General features: G+C 37.1%; 1 protein-coding gene across 4 annotated transcripts in view; it reads right to left on the bottom strand.

Annotated features, from left to right (window-relative positions):
• PARG (poly(ADP-ribose) glycohydrolase) overlaps positions 1 to 26,416 on the bottom strand; it is a 60,660-nt gene that overhangs the window by 6,682 nt on the left and 27,562 nt on the right. For all 4 annotated transcript variants that reach the window (XR_005955751.1, XM_041475191.1, XM_041475179.1 and 1 more), the window contains 8 exons: positions 25,811 to 25,968; positions 14,987 to 15,066; positions 12,522 to 12,582; positions 11,788 to 11,863; positions 9,457 to 9,604; positions 4,394 to 4,472; positions 3,483 to 3,591; positions 775 to 880 (listed from right to left, as the gene is read on the bottom strand). Coding sequence is in view for 3 of the 4 variants with exons in the window: in XM_041475191.1 (XP_041331125.1) it covers positions 775 to 880; positions 3,483 to 3,591; positions 4,394 to 4,472; positions 9,457 to 9,604; positions 11,788 to 11,863; positions 12,522 to 12,582; positions 14,987 to 15,066; positions 25,811 to 25,968 (817 nt within the window). In the remaining variant the exon portion in view is untranslated. The remainder of the gene's footprint in view (positions 1 to 774; positions 881 to 3,482; positions 3,592 to 4,393; positions 4,473 to 9,456; positions 9,605 to 11,787; positions 11,864 to 12,521; positions 12,583 to 14,986; positions 15,067 to 25,810; positions 25,969 to 26,416) is intronic.

Below are 26,416 nucleotides of genomic sequence, written 5' to 3'. Positions count from 1 at the left end.
CTAGGAAACAACAAAGAAATGTAAATTTCTATTTAGAATTATATCAACCAGGATATGAATTTATATGTCAGGATCCATCAGTTCTTGAATTGATGGAAAAGGTTTTAAATGAATGTAGGCATGTGATATCTGCTGCATTACAAATACTCTAATTAAATATAAAAGAACATGAGAAAGTGAGTGATATAGCAGGCAAGTCAGGAAAGAAAGCAGCATGACTGAGTGACTGGAAACCTCTCTGGCATACAGCAATATATTAAGGAGTAAAACTAAACATTAACCATTGCCAGCAAATTTGTGAAGCCTTGCAAATTACCAGGTACTTTAAACAGCTTTGCAGAGATATGAATTTCAGGCAGAATCCGAAAAGACTGCTCCAGAAAGGTCAACTGATTTATATGACTGACAACTGCAATGAACATGTTCTTCTGTGAACTAAAGCTGCACGTTTGTGTTTTGGAAGGTCTCAGTGCTACAAGTCCTCACAAACCCAGCATTTCACCATCATGTGCTTGCCCCAAACTTTAAATTGAAAATAGCATAACAGTCTACAGAACAAAGAATAGAGTAGAATGCTCTTTTATTGTTTAAGGCCACATTACTCACAGCCTAAAGATCAGCACTAATGTACCAATTCTACAGAATGCCATTTCTTGGCAAACATGTATCAATTAGAACTAAAGCAAAAAATGTACTTGAACAAAAACATATGGCCCAGGATCAAAATGTAAGTTATTTGATTAATCTGAACATTAACTAATTGCTATGCTTTACCTTTTAATCGGGAGTCCCCTCCAAAGGCACCACATCCCCAGTTTCCTGTGGCTATTGCAGAGAGATGTTGAGGTGCAACGTTGGGTCGAGAGAAGCCACAGTAGGCCTGCATGCACACAAGAGTCAGAGATGCATTTGAGAGGCAACCTGGTGCAATACTTCCAAACAATAAAATGATAACAAAAACTATTGTCTTCTAGCAATACCAAATTCCAACTACTTCAATACACCTTTAGTCTTCCCTTAAATTCAACATCAATAAACAAAAAAATTAAGACAGGAAGACTTTTGCCTTATTTGGACCCAAGTTAAAAATTAAGATACAGGTCCTGCATCCCAGGCATTTCATCACAGCTACAGGAAGCTTTCCAGGATAGCCTGAAAAGAAAATTAACTCAAGTCTTAGACTTTTCCTTAAACACCAATCAGACCTCATAAAAAAACATCAGCCAAACCAACACACCTTATAAACGTTGCAATGATTTACCAGAATTTATTTTAAAAATACAAACTAAATCAATACACTGAAAATTGTAGGCAGATCATAAATTCACTGATGTAGGTAATTAGAATTTTGTACTAAGATATCAGTGAGGTTTACAAACTCTGCTTAAATGCCTTTTGTAAGGCTAATTTCATTACCAACCATGAAGAAACAAGCTGATGAATGTTACTTTAGTCAAGATGCTAAGGTTTCACAACTAATTAAATTAGTCCTTCAGCACTGTACATAATTTCAAGAGGGTGTATTCCCTTTCCAGCTGAGAATTAGGGCTGTGTGTTCCTATGTTTGAATTTATTTAAAATACATCCTATAGTCCATACCCCCCATACTGCAGAAAGCAGGAGGCTTTAACAATAGTAGCACTGAGCTCTTATAGTCAACACAAGCTACAGCAGAGGCTCACTGCATCTGGAAATGTAGACTCAGACTAAGGAGACTCATCAGCACGTTTTGATCCCAAAAATTGGCACACTAGCAGAGTATAACTGAATTAGCATTCATGTACTCCAGTGCCCAGTACAGACAGCACTGCCACTGCTAGAACAGGCCACACATCTCTCACTACCTATGCCTTATACTGGTCATGCAAGGCCCTAATTCTGGCCCATTAACCTTCTTATTAACTAAGGAGAATCTGCTTGGTGAACTGGAGACCAATTCCAGACACAGCATGTGAGCAGATAAAATTTGTGCGTGGGATAACAGCAAAGGCCTTGAAAAGCTAAGGTCCCATAACCACAAACAGCTCACTGATGGCAAGTACTAGTCCCTGTCAAGGTATTACCTTAAAAGCTGGGAAAAGACTGCTTTAGCTTCAAGAAAAGAGCAGCAGCAAAACAAGAAAAACAAGTGACAGAAAAACCTTGGCTATGCAGATGATAAAGCACCTGCCACAGCTTGGGAAAGTAACCCAATGTTCCCAAACGTTATGTTTGGGAATCCCAAGGACTGGGAAACGTCTCAAATATTGTACTTAAGGACAAGATTCTAAATTAGGGATGGCAGAGAAGAGAATTATGTCCACCACAGTTCCTGTTTCCCCTGTCAAAGAGCTCTTCAGCCTGGGAACTTGGATGTGTGAGATGATCAAGGATCACAGTCACTGCAAAGTGCAGTTTTTACCCACACAGCGGATTCAGGGCAGGGTCAAGGACTGAAAACTTTGAATAAATTACGATAATGGATTACTGTGCAAGAATTATTAGTAGGAAGAGTGCTAGTTTTGAAGGTCAGCCCAGAAGCTTTGTTTAAAGGATTAAAACTGGCCTGCATTGTCAGTCTTCTTGAAGACTCTAAGGTCTGACTGGCATGTATACACACATATGTAGTTACAACAGCCCTCACAGCTATTGTGAAAATAAAGGAGATTTATGAACAGCTGGATCTGATCTCAAGAAAACATCAATATAGGAAAAGGTCAACTCCCAGGTAATATGTCAATACCCCAAGAGCAAGGAAGAAAGGTGGAGGAAAAGCAAGTGGCACCATATTTATGAACTGCCCCATAACATGCCTCGAGGCACCTCCTTTTCCACCTTGACTGCACAGCTGAATAGGATTCAACAGCACAAATCATAGGGAAAGAACTTACACTCATCATTTAGAATCACAGAATAGCTTGAGTTGGAAGGGACCTTAAAGATTACCTCATTCCAACCTGCCTGCCTTGGGCTGGGATGCCATTCACTAGCTCAGGTTGTTTAGGGCCTCATCCAACCTGGGAGTGAACGACGAGAGATGGGGCATCCATAGGTTCCCTTCCCTGTTCCAGTGCCTCACCACGCACACAGTAAGGAATTTCTTCCTAATACCTAATTTAAACCTGTTCTCAGTTTAAAACCACTGCTCCCTGTACTGTCACTATCTGCACATATTATGTGTCCCTCCCTGAAGCCTTGTCTTCTCCACAATGAACAACCTCAACTCTCAGCCCGTCATTTGGAAGCAGGACAGGGAAAAATTAACAAAATGTATATCCAAGTTTCATTTATATTTTTGAAAGTTATATAAAATACACCTTTGAATAGCACATCAAAAGACAAGAAATGCATTTGACAATCTTTTGCTTTAACATTGGACAGCAAATCCTTGTCATATGAGACACCAGTAAGCAAGAGCTTCCTTAGATTAAGACAACAACAAAAAAATATTTGAAAAGGCTCTATAAACATTAGACTACAGGCTGTTGCAAGAAGTTACTGGCCTTGTTGAGCTCTCTTCTAATTTTCTCTGGACCAAACTGATCAAGGAAACGTCTGAAGTGAAATGCATCTATAGCAACAATTTCAGTGTGGCGTCGTTGCCATTCATCCCTAAAATTGGAGGGGGGAGAAAAGTAGATGACATTAGTTGTTTAATATCAGCCATACAACCCCGATTCAAAATAAGCAATTCCCTTCAGAGTTTCTCTGTTAGAAGCAGCTGAAAAGGTAAACTCAACAGACAATGGAATACTTTTTCTTTGTGGGTTGGGAATGGAAGCAGCACCAGAAATGAGACAGGCCTCCCCATAAATTTAGAAATACCCTGGCTAGACTGAGCATGAACGTGAAACAAATCCTATTACACAGCACTATTTATCAAGTATGTAAGAACATTGCAAGGTCAGTGTTTCTCTGTCTTCCTCCAACATTTAAATGAGAGTACACTGTGTATGTTTCCATACCAAATGGGTAATTTTCTGTATATACTCTAATGACATCACTGGAGAAATAAATTCAAGAGCTCAGAGCTTTCTACTCAGATTCATGGTATTGATTCTTATTTTGCCACACACCAGCTGCACTGTGGCATCTGAGGTATCATTGTCATTGCAAACTTATCAGTGTCTTGTGACATTGCAAACCATAGTTCAGTCAGTATCTTAGCAAAAATGTGCATTAAATACCTATATCTCTAAACTGTAAAATATGTTAGGCATCAGGGCAGGTACCACTTATTAACATTATTACGATATTACTAATATGACATAACTTTCTTAGCTTGTTGGCTCTGCTGAAGAAAGCAACATCAAGCAAATATCCTATTAAGGCAAATGCAAGGAAACACTTAAAAGTTTTCAAATTTCTAACATTTATTTCTTCCTTCATTTAAAATACTTATGTGGAACTTTACCTGGGGGTCTTATCTTCGTGGCTCCTTGCCCAGCGGTAAGTCTCTGCATAGCCTGTGTACTCACTGTACTGCTCAGTACCTGAAACAAATTATTTTCCAGATTACATATAAAATACATACTATTTTTTTCATTTGGCAAATCTTTTATAGGAATCACTGCTTCTCTAAAAGAACGCACAGCTCTCAGAAGCAATGGGAAACAGAGAATTTGCATTTGCACCACAAACACAAGATTTCCTTGTAAAGCTCCCTTCCCACAGGTGATGAGCAGCACCCAGCAAAGAACATTATGAGTGCAGATCTATGTATGTTGTCCAGTACACAACAAGAAGTGGTCAGCACAAAAAAGTGATCAGCACAAAAAAACACAGTCTGGAACCTTCTTGGCTGCTCTTGAAAAGGTCCAAAAGGGGATCCTGGCAAGTATTAAAGGCTGCCAGAAAGCAGCTCCTTAAGGTCACCAGTAACTTTAGCTACTATGCTCTGCTATACCAATCCTTTTCAAAGGTTTATCCCAAGACAGAGTGTATCTTAGCAGAGAAAAGGATCATAACCTTTCTAAAAGGCTGCCTCTCACCTCATTTTATAGAGATTCAGGACCTTGCTTCAAAACCTGGGCATCGCACAAATGCTTCAGAGAAATACTCCTGAAGTAATGCCACAGCAAAATGACACCTTTTCCTCATTCTGAGTTCACAACAGCTGAGTTTCAGAAGTAATCACAGAATTGCCTGGGTTGGAAGGAACCCCCAAGGATCATGAGTCCAGCTCTTCAGTGAACTCACTACCTTGGCACTATTGGCACCATGCTCTGACCAGCTGAGCGGATTTGTTTGGACCTTCATGCAGGTGTAGTTTGGCACAATTACAAACAGTAAGAGTAAGAAGAAAACTGTTAAGCAATCCCTTAATCCCTATAAATAGAACGGAGAGAAATAGGTTTTAAAGAATTGCAAACTGACAGCACAAAACATCTGATTACTAAGACAAGAGTACTGCCTAACTATTGCACAGATCAGCAATACCCTGAGAATACAAGTGTTTAAATTTAATCTGAGTTTTCCAATCTCTAAATAAAAATGCAATTGAAGTTGAACAATCAAAAACATAAAACTATTAACTTTAAACCTCACTGACAAGGAAACTTGAATGTTTATCTCCAGTAGTCTCAAGCATGGGAAACAAGCTGTTAAAACTGTTTACAATGATGCATATACAAGATGCATAAGATATACAAGATGTCAAGATATTTTCCCCATTTACCCATATTAATTTTAACTGACAAGACTTATCAACGCTCATTTAATTCATCTGCCCTGTTACCCACTCATTATTTATTTAGTCTAGAACATTAATCATTCTGAAGGCACACAAATCTCACTTAAGGCTATTTTGAAAAGCTGCTATGCAAAATGAGTGGGATGGTAAGAGATTCCTTACCGAGTTGACTTCCTGATAAAAAAATCATCTGAAAAATGTGGATAACAAAATATGCCTATGTATTCACACACATTCATGCCCTCAGCCAAAGGACAAGCACAAGCATCTTCCATATTCTGAAATCAGTCTTCTAATTGAATTGCAGGCTATCAGCCTTCACCCAAGACTTTTCCTGACATGAGTAAAATTCAGTTCTCTTGATAGGCTTGATGAAAGTGTCTAAGCACAGAGCAAGAAAAGACAGATAAGGGAAGTATGTGACTCTTGAGAGCTCTCTTTAGAGGACAACTTAGCAAAACTTTCAGCTTGAGAAAGGAAGCATTGCCTTTGGTGTCTAAGATGGGGAAAGAAAACTCTAGGTTATCGAGATATTGCACCGGATAGATTAAATGATAAAGTATTAGGCTGGCTGTTTCAAGGTTCATTGTTTTCATTAATTTTTATGGAAGTGTATTGTCTAACGACAAAAGCACCAGGAAACAAACAAAAGAGCAAATACAGACATATACACACATATATCCACAAAAAAAAAATAAAAATCAATACTGGAGAAACTCAAGGAAATGACACAGACTCTAAAGTCATGTCCCAGAAACCCAAAGTTAATGAAAATCAATGAGTTTTCATAAGTGAAGCTCAGGAACTTTGTCAGACAAAAATGCTTATTCAACTGGCAATACTTCTGCCTGTGAACTACAGGGACACAAACAACTTCTGCTGGGAGAACAGAAACAATATGGGATAAGCTAGATTGTTAATGTTTCTGGTGAAGCTTTTTTCCTCCCATAAAAAAAAAATAGGTAAAAAAAGGCAAACCACCAATAAAGTTCCACCAGAACTTTAAAAACAAGCTACAAAACCTAGAAAAGCCTACCTAAAGTCAAAAGAATGATATATATAAGTACCATTCAAAAATCTATCCTTTTTGAGACTTGTATAAGTTACAGCATCAGACAAAAAGTGAAATTGCCAGCCAAGTGTCAGTGTTTATGGGACCTCACCAATTTAGACAGATTTGCAATTATTACTAGAAATAAATATACCTTTCTCAGACTCCATAGTCTAGCTTTACATATGATCTGTACAGCATTATCATGTTTCCACGGATTGGGAAAAATCCCACCATAGTGTTCCTCCAGTATTTCTAATGAGCTTGAAATTACACCCCTGAAGAGGCAGGACCACTAGCACTAAACAAAGACTAGATGTGAGAATTGCAAGAGTTTAGTTTTGTAGTCACCAACATAAAGGCACATTTAGTGCCATAACTGAGAGGAAGGTCCTTCTTCCCCTTTCAATCAGTTCTTCCAATCCTTATCTTGTACCACCATTAGTCTTTGGCTCTCCCAACACTGGCACAATCAGTCAGCTAAATCCAGCTGAAAACCAATTTTCCTCTCTGAGTAAATTTTCAGCCAAACCAATTATCTCATCTCATCTCATTTGCTCCTAGCTAATGTGGTCAGAAGTCTCCAAAACTGCTCTGCTAAGACGTAGTCCCAACTGGCCATTGATAGATCTGTAAATTTAAAGCAAACAAGGAACACAGCTTCATCTGCCTGAGGATGTGTGAGCTCAAACAGGAGGGAAAAAAAGAAAGTTAAAAAAAAGTCTGAATGAAAACCACTCACACCCAGAAATGCAGCTGTAGGAATCTCTGGTGCTGCTGCTGACATTTCTGTAAGTAGATGTCTGTGTTGAAGAACTCGACTGTTTGCATGACCAGTTTCATAGTCATTACAGCAGTGATCTTAACCAGATACTGTAAAATCACAACAAATTTAATTTATCTCCCAATTTCTTGGGCTCCTCTGCAAATTTAAGCTAAACAGTTATACCCATTAGGCTGCTGAGTGAAGATGCATCACAAAGAATGTAATTTATCAAGAGGATCGTGACACAGAAGAGACTTGGCTAAGAACCAAGATGGAAAAGCTCCAGGGATTAAATAAAAATGATGGAATGGATATTTCCATTAGAGAAGAACTCCATATCCCAAATACTAATTGCAAAACACTGGAAGATAAAATATCAAGAAAGATAAAATATTGCTGCAGTGAAAAAACATTCTCACCTTTACTGGTCCATGCCAAAACACCATTTTTGTCTGCAGGGCAACGGAAGGTCTTTCAAAACACTAATTTAGTGTTTCCCCCTAACCAGTTATTACCCAGACTGATAGCTGTGCTCTGTTTTTACCCTTCCCAAAAAAGTCTCTCCCAGAGGACAGTGCTTAAAATATGTTAATATAGTATCACATCCAAAATACAGAACAGAAGTCTCTGATGGCCAAGAACTTCTTTTCTGACTCATTTTTTTAAAAATGTAATCACAAAAGCCAATTTATCAAACTTTTCACAAAAAAGGCATTAATTTTGGCAGAGTGGAAAAACAAAATAAAACACTGTCTTAAAAAGATTGCCAAGCATAAGACTGAAAACAAAAGATGCTCTGCCCAGTACAATCAATAACTTAGGACAGAGTAAGACCTGCAAGATTTAAGCTCAAGTTTCTACTGCGTATGCATGTGAGAGAAAGAAGTGCTACTGATGGATTTTCCCAAGAAATGTGTTCTAATACCTACAGAAACTCTTGACTTTTGAGACGGCTCAGGCAACTAAAGCCAACATTTTTGCTACAGCAGACTGAAAAACATAAACATAGTGTATTATAATATTTACCCAGAGGATCTCTCTGGGTAAATATATTTTTTTCTTTATAGCTAGTCTTTAGTGTAAATAAAGTAGTATTATAGGATCATTTTATTTCTTCAGTCATGAAAAATGCTCATTCATGTATAGAACTGAGACATGCAGCATGACCTGGGCTGCTCCAGTTCTTAACAGTGACATTTGGTTTTTGATGCTGTTTTAATCCAGTGGGTAATAAAACAATCCAAGATATATGACAGAGTGGGAAGCAAAAGAAAAAACCCTTTCAGCTAAGCTCTGGACAGACAGGACATCTCCACACACAGCCCCTCAGCAACATACTGGAGAAGCAGGTTGTTTTTGATGTAATTAGGAACCCATAACTAACCTACAAGTAACATGAACACATGTGAAACTTACAAGACCAAAATCCTTGAGACAGTTCCTAGATTTCTACCCTTTCCTAATGGATGAAGGATATCTACTTTTCCTCTTCCTCCCCTTTTAGGTAATCAGAAGGTAGCTCCTCTTCTCAAGAGTGTTCAATCCCACTGATCACATCAAATGTTACAAATTAAGGAGAGGAACAAAACCCCCACATCCTTTAACAAAAGAGAAGCAATATCAGCTAATAGCTGGAAATTGTGGCTGTTACCTATATTGCCCATCAGCACTCTTTAGCTAAAGACACTGAGTCCTCAAACACATTTTAAAAGGATAAAATAAGCTTTTCTGCTTGCTGTCACTTATTTTTCTCCTTTCACAAAGCATCTGTGGAACAGTGTCCCTTGTGGTTTTAGCTGGGATGAAGTAGGAGGCTCTTTGTCAAATGACTATCAATTTTTTCCCCTTTTTTTTTTTTAATCCTTACAGCTAGACTTCCAAATCCTTCCATACTAAACTTCAACTTAGAATATATTTTGTTTATATAAAACCAGAATTTGATGTGAAACATTTTCTGCAAAGACTAACCTGTGATGATAAGACATTCATTGTGATCCAAGACTTCAGTGATGAGCCTTGATACAATCAGTTCTGGATTGATTAAAAACCGAATTTCTTCTTGTACTAGTCCTGCCCCGGTCACACCACCTCCAACAAAACGGTTTGCAAAATCAACCTACCAAAAATACATTCAGGAGGATTATGATAGGATAAGAAAAAAAAATCCTTTTCTTACCAAAGTAAATAAAATCCTGTACAAATTTCAATTATTGTGTTGAAATCTGCTGCTATCTCTTAAACTACAAGCAGAGAGACTGATTAACATGATCATGCCTCGCTCTTTTTTCCATTCAACTTCTCAGAAGACTTACAACAAATGAGATATTGCACAGCAAAAGAAATTTTGCATCTCAAACGCTCCAAATCCAAGTTGTGTAGGTTTCTCTTGAAGAGGCACATATTTCAGAATAAAACACACTTCAGTAAATGTGACAGATGAAAGCAGCATTCTTTTTTGGGATGTTGAAAAATCATTAGTTGGTCCTTTGGAAAGCATTCTGCCCCAATATGGAAATATCTTTACATTAGCACTGCTCCTGTAATAGTTCTATACCCAAAAACCCTCTAACAAATTATTCTTGAAATGTACTAATAATCTCTTATGAATTGTCCTTGAAATGCACTTGAACAAGGCAAATATTTTTGACTCTAAAGGTTTCTGCTTGAAATAGAGAAGCTCTGGACTCTTTTTTGCTGCAATAGTACATATTTTGCAAATTACATTTTCATACAGACAACCGTTTTAAAAAGTTTGTTTATTCAATAAAGTAATTACTATCCACTCAAATTAACTGCCCATATAAATTTATAACTTTAAAAAAGTTACTTCATCTTCCAAATACCATTAGCTTCTTACTGATTTTTACTTAGGTAACTGATGAGAGCACAGGAGGGGGACAGAAGGGGGACAGAAGTTGCTGGGGTGACATGAACACCTGGGTAGATTACAAACTGACCCAGGAGGCAGAGTTCAAAGCACACCAAGAGCCAGCCACTACAGCAGCATGTGTTCCTCTAGTCTATCCTGGAAATACCAACACATTTCAGTTGTTTAAGATTTGCTAAACTTGACTATGATAAGAAGAGTTATACGAAAAGCACTCAGATGTACAACATGCCAGGGCCCCAGAGCACTGTAACTGTGCTGGGCAGCCTCCCCTGGGCCCAGCCTTGTCCCACCCTGTCCTGGACCTCACCCGAGACACATCACCCGTGGGCCCAGGCCCAGCCCTGCTGATGCCCACGGGCTCTCCAGACATGTCTCACTGTCCCTGGTGCCCTGACTCTCCACCTTGCCTTTGTCTGATGGCCACAGCCAGTCAGCAGGGGCTGATTGTCATCATCCCTGCCCACTGAAGCTGGGGTCAGTGGGGACTCCTGCACTGTCCTGCCTTGGTCATCCTGCTCCCTGCTGCAGTGGCTGCTCCTCATCTGAGCAGAGGTATTTTGTTTGATAAGGTTTGAAATAGCCAAGAGGAAAAATATCACATCCTAGGCAATACTCCCTTACACAGAGTACAACACTAGAAAAATTGTTATTACTGAGCAATTGCTGAGTTCTTCATAATTTCAGCACACATTTGAGTGCTCCAGTTTGATAAAGTTATGAGACATTTTAAAGTCTGAGCAAAAAGCATTGCAGAAAAAAAAATCTTGTCTCCTTCCTCCTCTTCCAATGCAGTGCTTGTCCCTGGCTAAAAAAGCTGTCATTTTTCCTTTTTTTTGGTAAAAGAATTCTAGAAGGCAGACCTTTTTATTTTTTTTCCTAAAGAAAACCAGAAAGCAAACAACTAATTTGAATACTCAAATGTGTTCCTTCCTATAGATATGGATAGGACATCCTCCTTATGAATTTCTTTTGCTGACTGCCTCCCAGACTGAAACAGTAGTGCTGGCAGCAGCAAGAAAGTCTCCTGGGTCACTGACCTGGTCACTGTCTGGGGCACAGCACAAGAATAATTTTTTTAAAATAAACTGAAATCCTTGACAAGTCATCAAGATTGCAGCCTGAATCTTTTGTCTTGTCAATCTTTGATCCTGGCTTGAACCAGAAGACCTGAAGCTGTCCAGGAGTTGTGATTTTCTGTCAGCCCTTTCTGTAACAGATACATGTGCTACCTAGATGAGCTGGGGAACACTGACGTACTAAGACTGCCCATGGAATTAATTTTGATAGGTTTTTTAATGCTGCATAACATCTAGTCATTTAAGTCAATTGAGGATAAACTTTGTTCAGCTGGCAGACCATGAAAGTATGACAAAAACATGAAATCCACAAGAACTGTTATATGCACTTACCTGTAGCATACCTTGTCCATTGCTTTCAATGGTGCCTTCAGAGGAGACATGCAATCTAGATAGTTTTTTCTGAGATCTACCATTGAGGAAAAATATTGTACAGAAAGGATCATTTCAGAACCCCCACAAAAAAACATTCATTTTAAAACAAAATTCACCCAAACCCCAACTGCTTACACACCTTAAACATGAGGTGGTTTAAAAAAAAAAAAAAAAACAAAAACCCTGATGGATTAAAAAAAAGTTTGCCTTGCAGAAACAATGTGGAAAAGTTTAAAATAGTAATTTGTTCAGTTTCTCCACCTTTTACCATAAAACCCCACATTTGAAGTTCGAAGTTCTTGCTCCCCAGCAATGAAGCTGGAATACTTGTGCTCATGCTGATCATCACCCATAGTTCATTATATTATCTGACATTTCTTAAATCAAGAAATCATTGGTAATATAATCCCTCTCTTTTTTTCCCCCCTCACTCAAGCAACAGCATCAAAGATATGTTACTGCTTTAAAACTTCAACTAATACTTGTCTGCTTTACAGACAAACATATGGGAAAACTCAGGACACACACTACTTGTGGCAATTCAGCCACCGCCATCTGTATTTCTTTCTGCAACAGTCCATAGCAAAGATTGACTTCTGTAGTACTTCTTGACCTGAATCAAATCCAAATGAATGACACCGAGTTACTGTGGACTTAAGAAACTTCTTACATTAACAGGATGTTTGACTTACCTCTCCCAGTCTGGAAACTCCTGGAGACACTGCCTTGTGAACGTCACCAATCCCGTAGGTTCTACAGGCAAACCAACCCCAAAGGAAAATGTATTAAGTGTGGGAGCTTAGCCCTTAGATTATCTTAATTGGTAATCTTTGAAAACTACAAACATCATTCTCGGTCGATACCAAGAGCTTAACTTTCCTCAAGAGTGACTCTGATTTTCCCCCTGACAGCCCATGCTCTAATTGATGACAAGTAACATGAAGACCAAAATATTACTTCTCTTCCCACTTGGCAGTTTGAGTATTTTAGCTTTTCCAGAGCTAGGAAAAACTATTATTTCTTAAGTGATTTTCACTTTAACAAAACTAAACACTATTAGAAAGACCCAGTAGTCGAAGTAAAATGTGCTGTTTTAGAGAAAAAGAGATTGTGAACCTTTAAAATCAACAGCTGTTCAGTGCCAGAGAGTATTCAACCTGTGGAGGGAGGAAGCAGCAGCTCATATTTCCAAGAAAGTCCAACTATGTCAATAGGCATGCAGTGTTAGCAGATTCTAAATCAGGCAGTTTTTAATCCTGCCAGGATGCAAGTGAAATTCACTGTATTCCAACTGAGAAAAGACTCCTGCCCTTGAGGGAAAAAGAGGAGCTGTTGCTCATACAGGAAGGATGCAGCGTCATCTCTTCTCCTTATTTCACTCAAAAAAGTTCAGTTTCGCAACAGAAAGAAAATATCAACCTTTTATTAGGTGATATCATTGTAATAAAATCTTCAATTAAGACTTATTTCTCTGCTACAGTAAATCTACTATGATTTATGAAAACATTGAGAACACTACATAAAGCAAAATGCATCCTTCGAAAAAAGCCTTAAGTAGTTCTATGCTTTACTTTAAAATTTAGGTTAAAAAAAGGTTACTTTCTCTTAAAAAAGTGCATAGCTTTCAAGCATAATATTCAAGTGCTCTTTCACATGGGAATTCTGGTATCAGTTGTGGTATTCTACAAGTCAAGCATTCACCTTTTGAGCACAAATTCTTCAGTTTCCATTGTTCTTTCACAGAGAACTCAATTATCATTTACAATAAAAAGAGCTACAAAATTATTACAGTAACTTATAGAGCTAAGTTTCTTCAGCCTTACCAGTTCCTCTGACAAAAAAAAAAAAGAGTAAGAAATGGGGTATTTTAAAGGTACAACAGGAATTTTTAATTCAAGAAAAGAGCATTCAAGAATCTCATTAAATATTATTTAAAGTTATAATGTTAGGAAATCTAATATGGTAGTTTCACAAAGCATGTTCCCATCAGAGTTCATATTCTCAGAGGCTCAGGAACAGCTGCATCAATTCTGGAGTTGGTTTGCACAAAAACATTAAAACTCAGGTATTAAAAAAAGCTGGTACACTGTATCTCTTCTCAGTCCCACACATAGATCACAGGTTACTTTTCACCTCAGAGATTTAGTTCTATTGATATTGCTTAAAGTCTGACAGCTGAAATAGGATATAGCTGCATCTACTTTGTGGTGAATTAAAATGATGAAGATGGTCTGAACCAAGTAAGGGCCTTTTATATTTAATAGTTTAAATCTGTCTTTCTTTTAGAACAAACGCTTCTGAGAAAGTATTAAGTTAATCGTAAAATGCTGACATGTAAAGAAAAAGTTTTTTAAAAAACACCATTGTAAGGGTATTGCTGCAGATCTGATGTATGCTACTACAGTAAAACCTCTTTCACCCCAAAAATGCAATATATAAGCTATGGTAGTTATCACAAAAATAGACCTGTTTTTGAAAAGCTTTTGCAAATATTCAAATCTGTGGTAATAACAAAAGATCTGACTATGCATTAAATTCTCCAAGAGCAGGAGATATCTCATGGCTTGCTATCATGTGTTTTATTTGAACTGAGCAAATCTAAAAACAGCTTTGCTTTGGAACCATAGAAGGGAAAAACCTGAAATATCAACACAAGTGAGGGAATATCCCTCAGAACTCCAAACATTATAGTCAAAAGACTAAATACGCAGGAAAAGTGAAGCTTGACTCAAAATCTTTAAACCTGTGATTTTAATGGCTGTAATGTTGCCAAGTTCTCTCTACGTCCTCACTTGGATGTGGTGATGCAAGTGGTTGCATGTATTACTAGCATTATATATATACACTTGTATTTATATCTACACATCTACACAATGATACACACACACACATATATATAAATATATATATATTTCTGCATTTCACACACACCCCATATATATTTATCAGAAAAAATAAAACAGAATCAGCTCTGGGCAAATAATTTGCTTGCATGCATCATACATATGGTGACAAGTGCCATTAGTATGGGAATCAGTGTACTTTGCAAGCTGTCTTTTGTGAAATATTTTCATCATGGCTATGTAGCCATTTCTAAATTGAATGGGATTAAATTTTTCATCTGCTTTGCGGCTCAAAAAAAGAATAAAGGATATACTTTTTTCTGTGACTCTTCTAAAATAGCAGAAAAGGGTCTTAAGTTTCTCAGGCTTTCTTGGTGACCTTCCTTCAAACAACCTGAAAAACAGGAAATAAACACAAACAATTAGATTTCAGGGACACAGTGCAGAGCAATTAGTGCTACTTACTAATTGCAATTTGATTTTTTGTAATTATTATGCACACATTTCATTAGCCTTACATTGAAATACTGTACTGTAGACAGAACACTCTAGACAGCCCCTCAGTAATTCAAGATTTTAGGACTAATGAGTTTATTGACTTGCTGTATTTCTGATGAAGATGCCAACTGAATGCTTGTCTCACTTGCACCAATTTTCCAATACCAAGAAATGTAATTTCAATATGAACATTTTGGAAAGCTACTAGTTTTATTTGCAACAAATTGAAATGTTTAACAGGTCATTAAGTGACCAAGGGGTGAAAACATGTGTGTTGAGTACTCCAAGATCCATTTGTCCCCCTCCTTTCAGCTCAGTGAGTTGCTCAGAGGAATTAATGCAACCTTGTTGCCTTCAAGAGCTGCACTGCACCAGCAGCATTTCTAAAGAAAAGAACCTTCCCCCAACAGAAATGGCTCCATCCACTGGGCTGTTACAGCCATTCTGACAGACATTTGTAAAAAACCTAAGCATTAAAATGAAGGATCCTTTTTTTTAGCCATTAAGTGAATGTATTCTTTTAAGGTTAGCTGAAATACTTTTACTGCATCATCTGTCTTCCAGCAACTTGAACATGCATTACTTAATTTCACTTCCAGCAGAGTGACAAGGCATTGTTATTGGCAACACATAATGGAATTTATCTGGAAGGAAGAACAGCAGTGACTTCAGAAATAATACCCTTTGAATAGGAACTTTACTAAAAGATGTCTGATCCACTGAAAGGCCTGAGGATATAAGATTCTCCCCCAGTACACAGTCTAAGTAAAGCAATGACACAACATTATTCATTTGCTTCTGTGTCATGGAATGACAATCTGCCTTTAAAACCAGAATGCTGAGAGGTGAATTAAACTAGATGCAGCAAGGAAGTGAACTAGATTTTTCAGCATTTAAAAATCCTTATGTTGTATATATATAGGCTGAAGAGATCAATTGCATCTGAAATCTATATTAAGTTACAGAGGTTAATTTTATTAGCACTTTATTCTTTGAACAGTGAATCAGGACTTTAGGAAGGTAAACTCCAGACTTTTACAGTCTATTCTAAGATGGGCCAATATGCAAGTTCTGTCAAGGCCTTGAGCTTGCACAGGTAAAAAGGGGTTTATAAAAGGAGCCAATGTGTGCATGTGTGTGCAGGTGTTGCCTAAATTACCCCCAACTTCTTACATGGAAGTCTCATTTCATATGAAGGCTTTAAACTGGTTCATTTATCTGTCAGCCTGATCACATCTTTACTAATTTTTTTGCCTCTTCACATCAAAGTGACATCTTGCTTACATTGCAAACTCTCAGGAGAGTTCTTCATGTCACAAAGGCAATGTGTGATCCAGCATAAACAGCAGGCTGGGCAGGAAAGGTGCAGAACTATGCCTGAAGTCAGATCACTAAAACCAGTCATATTTGTGAATGCAACAGGAAAAGCAAGTGATATTTACATGATTCAAAAATGGCCTAGTCCTACCCCATTAACTTAAATAAGGACATAACATGGCAAAGTTACAAATGTTTTAACCTTCAACCTTATTTCTGGAATAATCAATTGGACAAAATAATGAAAATTTTCTTTTTGAAGCAAATACTTTAAAGAATAGAGCTATATGAAGGCATCACTAAGATATTAAGTAACACTATGCTTCAAGTGCTGCAATACAGATCCTACTAAAAATCCACCCAAAAATCTAAGTGGAAACCACATAATTTCCTGACAGAACCACCTAGGGCCAAAACCCATTAATTTCAATTAAAGCACTCATCCAGATGAAGTGCACTGTAAATCAAACACAAAGCACTGCAAGTCCACTTTCAGGTGAAGTAATTAAAACCTTAGTGGCAACTGCATATGTAAGCTTTGTACAGGATGTTCCCACTGCCATGCAGTAACTTCAATTTATCAGCTACAGGAGCTGAGAGAGCCTCCAGGACTGATCACCAAATTCATCTCTGGCTCTCCAGCCATGCCAGGGGAGCAGCAATGTTAATCAAAGAGAAGACTCCACAGAGATACATGTAGTTATTCAAGGCCAGAGATTTTAAAACATAAGAAAGTAGATGTGTGGACTTTGTGTTTATGACATTGTAGATTGTTAAAGTCATTGTGGCTAAATGAAAAATCTTTCCTAGCAAATATTCAGACATTTAATTGTTCTGAAGAGAAATACAGTACATGAGAAATAAAATACTAAAAATAGTAAGAACTAATATTGGGAAAATGTAAAAGAACTGTCAGTAAACATACAGTAAAGTTACAAGGCAAGAGTTCATACCATTTCAACGATTATTACAACAACATGCAAGAGCATTTTCCTAAAAATTTTGGGATGGAAGAAGAAGCATTTAAAAAGTGCAATCAATGTTCTGTTTTTGCATTCTTGACTGTCAACTCAAAATTGTCATATTTGCAACCAATATTTCCACCTTTTAAAGCTGGAGTCAAAAGCTCCAAAGAACCTACTCCCAACTGCTTCCTTGCTGAGGCAAGTGGACTTTAAACTTGCAAGGAACTTCAAAGGGTGCATTGAAAATAACACAAGAGAAAAATTATTTAAGAACTTCACAAAAGTGACCTTGGCTTGCATGGAGTTTACTGGGGAGAATTTGAACCAGCTTAAGTAAACAGTTCCCAAATACACTGTTTCTGATTAAGGTAAAATTAACATACAGTATTTACCTGTAAAATTTAATTTCTAAGGAGTTAAATTGCTGCCCCGATGTTACTCTAAGAACTGGCTCCAGCAGGAGCCATTACAATCACGTGATTTAATCTCCCAGTTCAATAATTTCCTAATGATATTTCCATACCCAGGCTGGGCTTCCTTTGAATGTTTCTTTTCAAAGAGAATAATCATGCCTTTACATTGAGGTTGGAACCCACTGTAAGACCCAGAAAGGTGTACACACTGTAACAACACGCAAAAATTTGCAGTATGGATCACACTTGAAATAATAATTCCCATTCATAAATCCATGGCATTCCATGGGTACTCTTTGCAGAAGTGTGGATACACAATTTTGTACTTGTGATCCCTACAATTAACTATGTGTACTGTTTCCTCCACTACCCACAGGCACTAAAAAGTATCTTTTTCTTTACTACTGGACTTAAAGAAACTTTAAGTTGTTTATTGTGCTGTTTCCTATATTTTAGTGTGATCTCACTAAAGATAACAGAACATCTGAACAAGTACAAAACATTTAACTAAAACCTGAACTTCTCCTACAAATAAAGTCAAAGAAGGACTTACACAGAAGTCACATGGACAGATGAATTTCACCCAGTAAAGGGGGTGAGCAGGGGGAAGGATGCAAAGTTAAGGCAGAAATGAAAATACTGGAGAGATGTTTCCTTCGACCACAAGAACACAGCTAATCACAAACCAGTTTTAGTCTAAGGCAGTGGATGACAAAATGCTTGGAAAGGAGAATAAACCAAGTATCTTGCTTTTTCTATGTTGCTCCTTTTCAAGCCTATGCTTACCTGATGTATATATACATGTAGGAGTGGAAATAAAATACTTAAGTATGTTACTGTCAAACCTTATTGCCCTCCATATGATTGAGGGCTATTTTGATTGAGTGGCTGAGCATCCTCAATAGGAACCACTGAAATTTCAGGTTGATACACAGCACCCTAAAGGAAAAACTAATATAGTGTTGAATGGTCCAATAACCTCATCATTTAGGACTGCACTAGCTGCACTGGGGAGCACATAAGCATCTCTTCATCTTTCTCCTGCAATTCTCAAACTCTTGGGAAAAAGTGGAGTTCCAGGAACAAATAAGAAATACAAAATTCTCTTTTTCAAAACCACTATCATATTTCTAATGAAGTCTTTTTTGAACTTTATCTTCTAATACTAAGCCCAGCTTATCAAAACAGTTTCAAAAGGATTCTCTCTCAGTACGGTTTGACATTTTTTATTCAATTGTACTCAAGGCAACCTTAGTCACATCCACGTTAAGGACTGCCTGTAGATATTAGTGTATCAAAGGTCAAGCAAAGCTGTGTGCATTAATGTGCACAGAGAGAGAGGAGCCCACCATGTAAGATGTGGAACGTGTCTATAATTATGGGTGCTTTCCACACAATTGCTTGGGACAGACAACAATTTCATTCTCTAAATATATGAAAGCAAACCTGTTTATCATATAGGAATAACTGGAATTACATTAATTACCCATATCCTTTGCCTTAAGTGTTTTCTGACAATGCTGTTTTATTGGTTATTTATTGGGTGGGGTTTCCCCCATGCAGAAACATACATCTACCTTTTAAAATGGAGTTTAAAATCTCTAAAGCCTCACTTCAGTGAATGAGACAGGAGACAGGACGAGTCAAGGACATTTCATGAAGAACAAAGCTCCAGCAAGTGTTTCATTGCTATAAGTTATGCTTCCCTTCCCAAGGGAAACAAACTACACTATATTTTGGGAACATCAATACCCCAGAGACCCGCTCTGGTCTCCAAAGTACCCCAGGGGGTGTGTGCAAGACAATCCATTAGGCTGCAGGAAGAATATATTTTTGTCCCATTCATCAAATTAATAAAACATTTTGTAGTAGTTATTTCATCTTTACCTCATCCTTTCTAAATTTTTTCCATGTTTTATAATGCAATATATTAATAAAGTAGCACATGTATGTAACTCCTAAGTAAATATATACAAATACACTGGGGTGTATAAATATATATATATTTATATATATAGTATAAATACAATCAATTGCTCAAAAGTGTTTTACTGATAAGCATGTGTGATCAAAAAAGTTGAGGCCACTGCCCTAGACAGCTTTAAATACAAATACCTAAACATCAACATAATGCAAGATGAAGAAACCTCAGCAAATTTAAAATGGGACATTCTTATACCCAATATAAAATATAAACTCTTACTAGAAAGTCCTGCAGTCACTGAAAATATTTTAAGTGAGAATTAGAAGGAAAACTATTCGGTATATTACAACTTTACTTTATAAAATTTGGACTTAATGGAAATCAAAAGCAGACTAATCCGAATGAGAAACTCCTTCCAGAGAGACGAAAGGCAGGCAAACTGACCATCCCTCTGAGAAAACAAAAGGGAATGCTACTGTCCACATCTTGCATTTTCTGATAGAAAAACAGAGCACAACCTCCCACAAATCAGGCACAGCAACCTCAGTAGTTCTTTTCTGTGCCTCTTCCACTCAACATGAATTCTATCTGTCTGTATAAAAACAGCCTTCCTCCTCTCAGCTTATAAAGGACATCATTCTAGAGTTCTCTAATTTCTTTCATATCAAGCAGGAGAAAAACAAAACATTCAATATTTCAACCTCATGGCAATTTCTTCTTTACTGTGATGTGTTATAGGTACAAACTGTCATCATCTGAGAAGTTATTTAGGAACACTGCACTATTCAATAACTTTATGTTGAATTAGAATTTCATCTGTAGATAAATAATGACTTTTAAGATGTGTGTAAACAAAAAAATGGAGCAAAGTAATTTTTTTGCGAATCTAGATACAAAAAACTATCTTTCATCTCAGACACTCCTGTATACTCACACGTCTCTGTGCTTTGCATTTCGTCATTCTGTTTATTGTGGCAAGTAACTTGGTGCATTCTAAATTTGTTTTAACAAAAGGTTTTGGTGATTTGTGAGTCTTAAAATGCATCAGGTTGATATCTGACCTCGATGAAATGATAAGATGGCTAATTGCAAGTACTCTACACCAGAGAATAGTGGGGTAAAATGTTTTACCTCGAGGATCTAAAACAAGGGACAACCAATAGCATGGTACAACTACATGACTGTATTTACTATACTAAAAAAACATTCAGATTCAGTACTGTTTTAATCACTATAGCAAAGAAATTATGCCAGATTGATAAAAATAGTGTCCTTTTGAAGCTGTCTATTTAAAGAGTGTTTCCACATTTACCAACCACAAATGTTGATTTAAATTTTTTTGCAGAAAATTATAGTCGAGTTAAAGTAATCCATCCAAGGCTAATCAGTTCACATGCCCAAAGTAGGCACAACAGAATAAGTTTTGTAGGATCAGTGTCCTTTAACTCAGAAAACCTAGAACCACTTATCAAAGGAGCAATACATCTCAGTCCAAAACAAGTTCTCTAGAAGTCATTAGATAATCTATTCCCCAGAGAATATTCATTAGTGTTATGAAATTGATGTTGTTTATGGAGAGATAATTGCATTACTGGTAAATTAGATTTCAATTCTCCTGCATAAATGTACCATACAGTTTCCCATTTCCTTTCATATATTATATATTCCATAAAAGAAAATATATCTTAACTAGTGTGTTTTTCTTCTCATTTCCAATCACTTGAAATTACTTTAAAGGTTTGTTTGATAAAGATGAAGAAATTCAGTCCCAGTGGAATACTGGTGGTTTCGGACCAGAGCATGCACTAATATATGTGCCAGAAGATCTAGCAGGCTCATGCTGTTAGATTTTGCTGCCTTCAGTTATGAACTCAAGCCCAGTGCCTTTAATGGGAGCTATTGCATCTTCAGTTTAACCACAGAGTTTTTGAACAAGGAAAATGGAGTTCTTCTAACTTGACACAACAGTTAAAACAGATCTGTAGCAGGTCCTTGACAAACCTGTGTTATTTCCAGAACACTGATTCAATACTGCAGACGTTCTCCCTCACATTTTGCTTCCACATATAACCAAACCAGACAGTTTCCTAAATTACCAAATGCTATATTGTCTATAGTGTAACTACAACCATCACCACAATAAACTATTATAAACTCTGCAACCAACATCATAAATGTAGAGAGTCAACGCAATTCAGGCTCTACATTCAAACAGAATGCAACTTCCAAGAAAAATACATCAATAAAGTAAATAAAATAGCCAGTTCAATTATTTCTTTCTTTTGTGATGGGTTATTTTGAATAAAGCTGCCCAATCTAATGTCATCACATATATTATAGTAGTGTTTTTAAAAAGAAAACACTCCAAATTTAGCTTGATATTTTGAACAGAAGCAATATTATGCTATTTAGTAAGATCTAATGTTTGGCCACTGAATGGATGTCATTCTACCTACTCAAATTCATAAATATTAAAGCTCTTAAACTATGAATTCCTTTTTATCAACTACATTTGAACAAATTATCTTATTAATGACTTAAGACTCATAACAGGCTCATCCCTGCCAAGAAAAAAGGGGAAGAATTCAATTAAATTACTGAGTATTTAATTATACACAGGTGACTTTCAGTCTGTAGCAAGATAAGGAATCAAAATGGACAGTCAGTGTCAACACACACCATTTAACCAAGTGCTTCTGTGTCAGAAGAGGAGTGGCCACATTGATTCTCCTCTCATTTGGTAAGACTAACAGCAGGAGAGAAGTAAAACATAGATGATGTGTGTTAATACTAACACGTACAACAGCCTTCCTCCCAGTCAGCTGCACTTATGTCTCTATGAGTCTTAAATTTTAAACTACCTTGCAGTGACTGTCTTGTTTTGTCAAACAGATTTGTACCTTGGGAGGAGTCGGGGTGGAATTTACAATATGGTAGTTAATAGCACATAAAAACCTAAAGCAGAGAGAAGACTGAGAGGAAAGAAGGACTATATCAGCATTTAAATGTAAAAAGAGTAACTATTTTATGGGGTATAAAAAGGTACTAATGTTTAAGTCTGCATAAAGTGACCTGATAAAAGACTGCTGTGTAAAACCAAAAACAAGAAAATGTACACAGTTGTGTTTCTAACTTAGAAGTTGCAAATTTCAGTTTTTCGGTCTCAGAGATTTGAGGGGAGGAGTGGGAGCCTTTTGTATCAATGTAGACAGGACATGGATAAAGGAATAGAGGAACAGCACCTTTTCTAAAGAAATGCCCCTCAAATGTTAGCATCCATGCACTCAGTAGCTTGGCTTTGTTAGGGAACAACAGCAGATGATTTTTGATACCTCAAGAACAAAGTCATTCACTCACAGTCACGTAGCAAATGAATTATGCTGAGGAAAGAACTAAGTCTGAAAAAAGCAACAGACCATAATACAATGGGGACAAAAGGTTGATGTGTGAACAATCTGTTATGCCCATCCCTAAGCAGACAGAGCAGAGCAGCAGCCTCCAAAGCCTTTACATCAAAACATTTTTATAAGCAGGAAAAAAGTCACAAATATTTTAACGTCAGTCATTGCCTACTGCCTTTTGAGTACATTCAGCTATCCAAAATGCTTTTTTAAAGAAGCTAAAAACAGATACTGCAGTGAACCAAATCCGGTCACCTTTACAAGTCTGAAACAATAGCTGAAAACATGACCATTTACTCTGTCCTTGCTACTAAAGAAGAAACTTTGCAGGGCAGAAAAATAGAAGGTTGGCAGGAAGAAAAAACCCCATAAGATACTATCCATCTTCCTTCTCCCCTCTCATTTTAGATTTTAACTAAGTCAGGTTATATACAGTAGCAGAAAACTGTACAGTCTTGTAGTACTCTCTCCAGAGCTCTTCCTTTTGCTTTTATCCTACCAGTCTCCCATTCTCACTGACACATTCTCTCAAATGTTATCCACTGCCTGCCACACTTTGTATTCTACTTCACTAATCTGCTTATTATCAAATTCAAAATACAGGGGGTTTAGGAATGTGGATTTGGTACAACAAATAGTTAAGTAAAAAAAAAGGAATGGAAAAGGAAACTGTACTTATCTAATAAATGCATAAATTGACAAACACTGAGGAAGAGCCACTTTTAATCCTCAATAACCAGAGGACATTAGCCTCCCTTCTTTTCTCCAGTTTGGCAACAACATTGTTGTTCATGCACAAATAAAAATGGCTTTCTACCTTACATGACTTGAACCTGAGCGTTGCCTCATGCATAATGCAAAAGGAAGGTCTGAAGGTTGTCTTCTCTATTCCCCTTCTAAATAACATTGTGGGACCTTACCATGAGAGCACCAGGCAGCCAAGTCAGAAAACAATGCTGGACTGACTGGAACAGAGCAGAAAATTCTGAATGCTTGATACCTTATACTGGTCATTCTTTCGAGTCTACGGCAGGAAAATATTTACCTAATAATTTGCCAAGGTTTTTTATTCAGACGTAGCTTGCAATATTATGTCCTGAGTCAATCACAAGTACTGCACTATAATACTATCACCTTACATTGCTGTGCAATTTTCATAGAGGAGCATATGAATTTACTCCAGTTATTTAGGAGCATTTTCTTCACAGTTGGTAGGAACTTATCCAACTTGCAAAATTTAACTGCTTGGTTTATAAAATTTAATTTTGTTTAAATTGCAACAAAAACCAGTAGCTTAAAGTCCTTTAAAAATACCACAAAATACAGCTAGAAGTGTAAAGTCAAAGAGAACTCCTTTCAGACCTTTCACTCTCCTTTTTCAATGCTCTGAACATCAGTATTTTTAATGCACCGATGGTACTTTTCATTGATTTGTTCTTAGGAACAAATACATTGAATTGTATGGCATGATAATGTCTACCCACACTTCTCTTCTGTAACCCACTGCACTCTTGGGATAACCACCCAGACAGTGACCCTGGTCTCTCCTCTGAAATACACAAACCTGTGATAGCCCTTAAAGGCAGCAGCTGCCAAAACCATCATTAGTACATTGGCATGCCTGGCAATTTATTCTGAGAAGTCCTAGTCCAATACAGCTCTCATAATAGACACACCCAAGTGTGCTGGATCACAGGCAACACTGGTTTTGTATTTCATCTCAGCTGTCAGAGCACATACACTACATCTGTTAACAGTGAGGAATAAGAAAAACTAGATCAATAATCTATCCAAGCTTCAGCCTAATAAACCTAAAGTTGATCTACATTTGTATGGAAGTGCCAAAAAATTATAAATTCATATTTCTAATCTACAAGTCCATGTGAACCATAATATTCTGCAGCAGAAAATGCCTCCATGTACTTCCCTCGTTTAAAATTGAAATAAGCATATTTAAATTATAAAAAAGATATAAAGAAAAATTTCTAATCAAATCTGATTGTAAGTCAGCACTAAGAAAAAAAGAAGAAATGCTTGCTTAGACATCAGAGTATCTTTAAGTAAATTCCTATTGTGGCCTTCTTAGGCTAACTTGCAGCAAAAAGAAAAAGTTAATTTTAACATGCAGCTCTACAACTGCCTGAAAATAATGGTATGGATGCTGAAGAATGAAGTCCTATTGATACGACTTAATGTGCAGATCACCACTGATGACACAGGAGACAACAGAAATGTGGCTGGGGAAACACCAACCTTTAATTTAAACACACACAGAACACAACTAAGTTGTGAAGCACAACTAAGATACACCATTTGCAGATTATTGGCTTATGAGGAGGCAGGGAATTGTATCAATCTAATTATGGCAGAGGAAGAGTGTGTCTGTGCATGCTCATGCACAAAATAAAATTTGGAATATTGATCATATCTTCCTGTGCACAAGATCCTTTCTTACATAGATGCACAGTTTTCTTTCCCTTAGAGGTAATAGGAAAAAAAAGACAAAATGCAAACTAGTGAATTTAGTGACAGAAACATGAAACAAATGAGTTTCCCCCGTAAAGTACAACAATATTTTCATGGCAGGGCTATCAGGCTCATTTACTGCTGAGTGCCATACCTGTTGAAGTTAATGTCTGGATAACTGGAATACTCAGACTTCATCTTCGCATTGCGACGTGGAAAAGTACAGAAGAAAGCATTGGCCAGAAAGCTGGCGATCTGCTCCTGTGACATTGTGATGGAGTGATTCATCTTTTGTTTCAGCAGAGGTATTGGCTACCAACAAAAGGAATGAGGGGGAGGAAGGGGCAGGGGAGAAAGGAGGGAAGGAGAGAGAAGAATAATTAGCTTACCCTTTTTGAAAGAAAAAACAGAAGCACAAAATTACATTTGTTATATTAGAGCAAGAGTAATTTAGGCCATTGGTAAAGCCTTTAATCAGCAGCACCGTTAAAGTCAAGAACAGTTTATTCAAGACAATTCAGAGAAGGCTTGCCTGGCAAACTGCATATTTCTAATCAATAATAAAAAGATCAGGAAACCACAGCTTATCAAACAAAACCATCAGGAACGTAGAGGGGAAAAAAATAGATGGGATGTTGCAAATCCTGGGCAATGTTAAAAACTGAAATAAAAATCCACTTTCAATAGCTGTATAGTTAAGACCCCTCAGGGAATGCTTTCAGCTACAAGAAGCATGCTTTGAACTTTACAAAGAAACAAG

Source organism: Pyrgilauda ruficollis, unplaced genomic scaffold (genome assembly GCF_017590135.1).
Source record: "Pyrgilauda ruficollis isolate IOZ18807 unplaced genomic scaffold, ASM1759013v1 scaffold11, whole genome shotgun sequence".
NCBI classification, from domain to species: domain Eukaryota; kingdom Metazoa; phylum Chordata; class Aves; order Passeriformes; family Passeridae; genus Pyrgilauda; species Pyrgilauda ruficollis.
The sequence above is the reverse complement of the archived record's forward strand: the minus strand, read 5'-3'. Positions and strand labels throughout refer to the sequence as shown.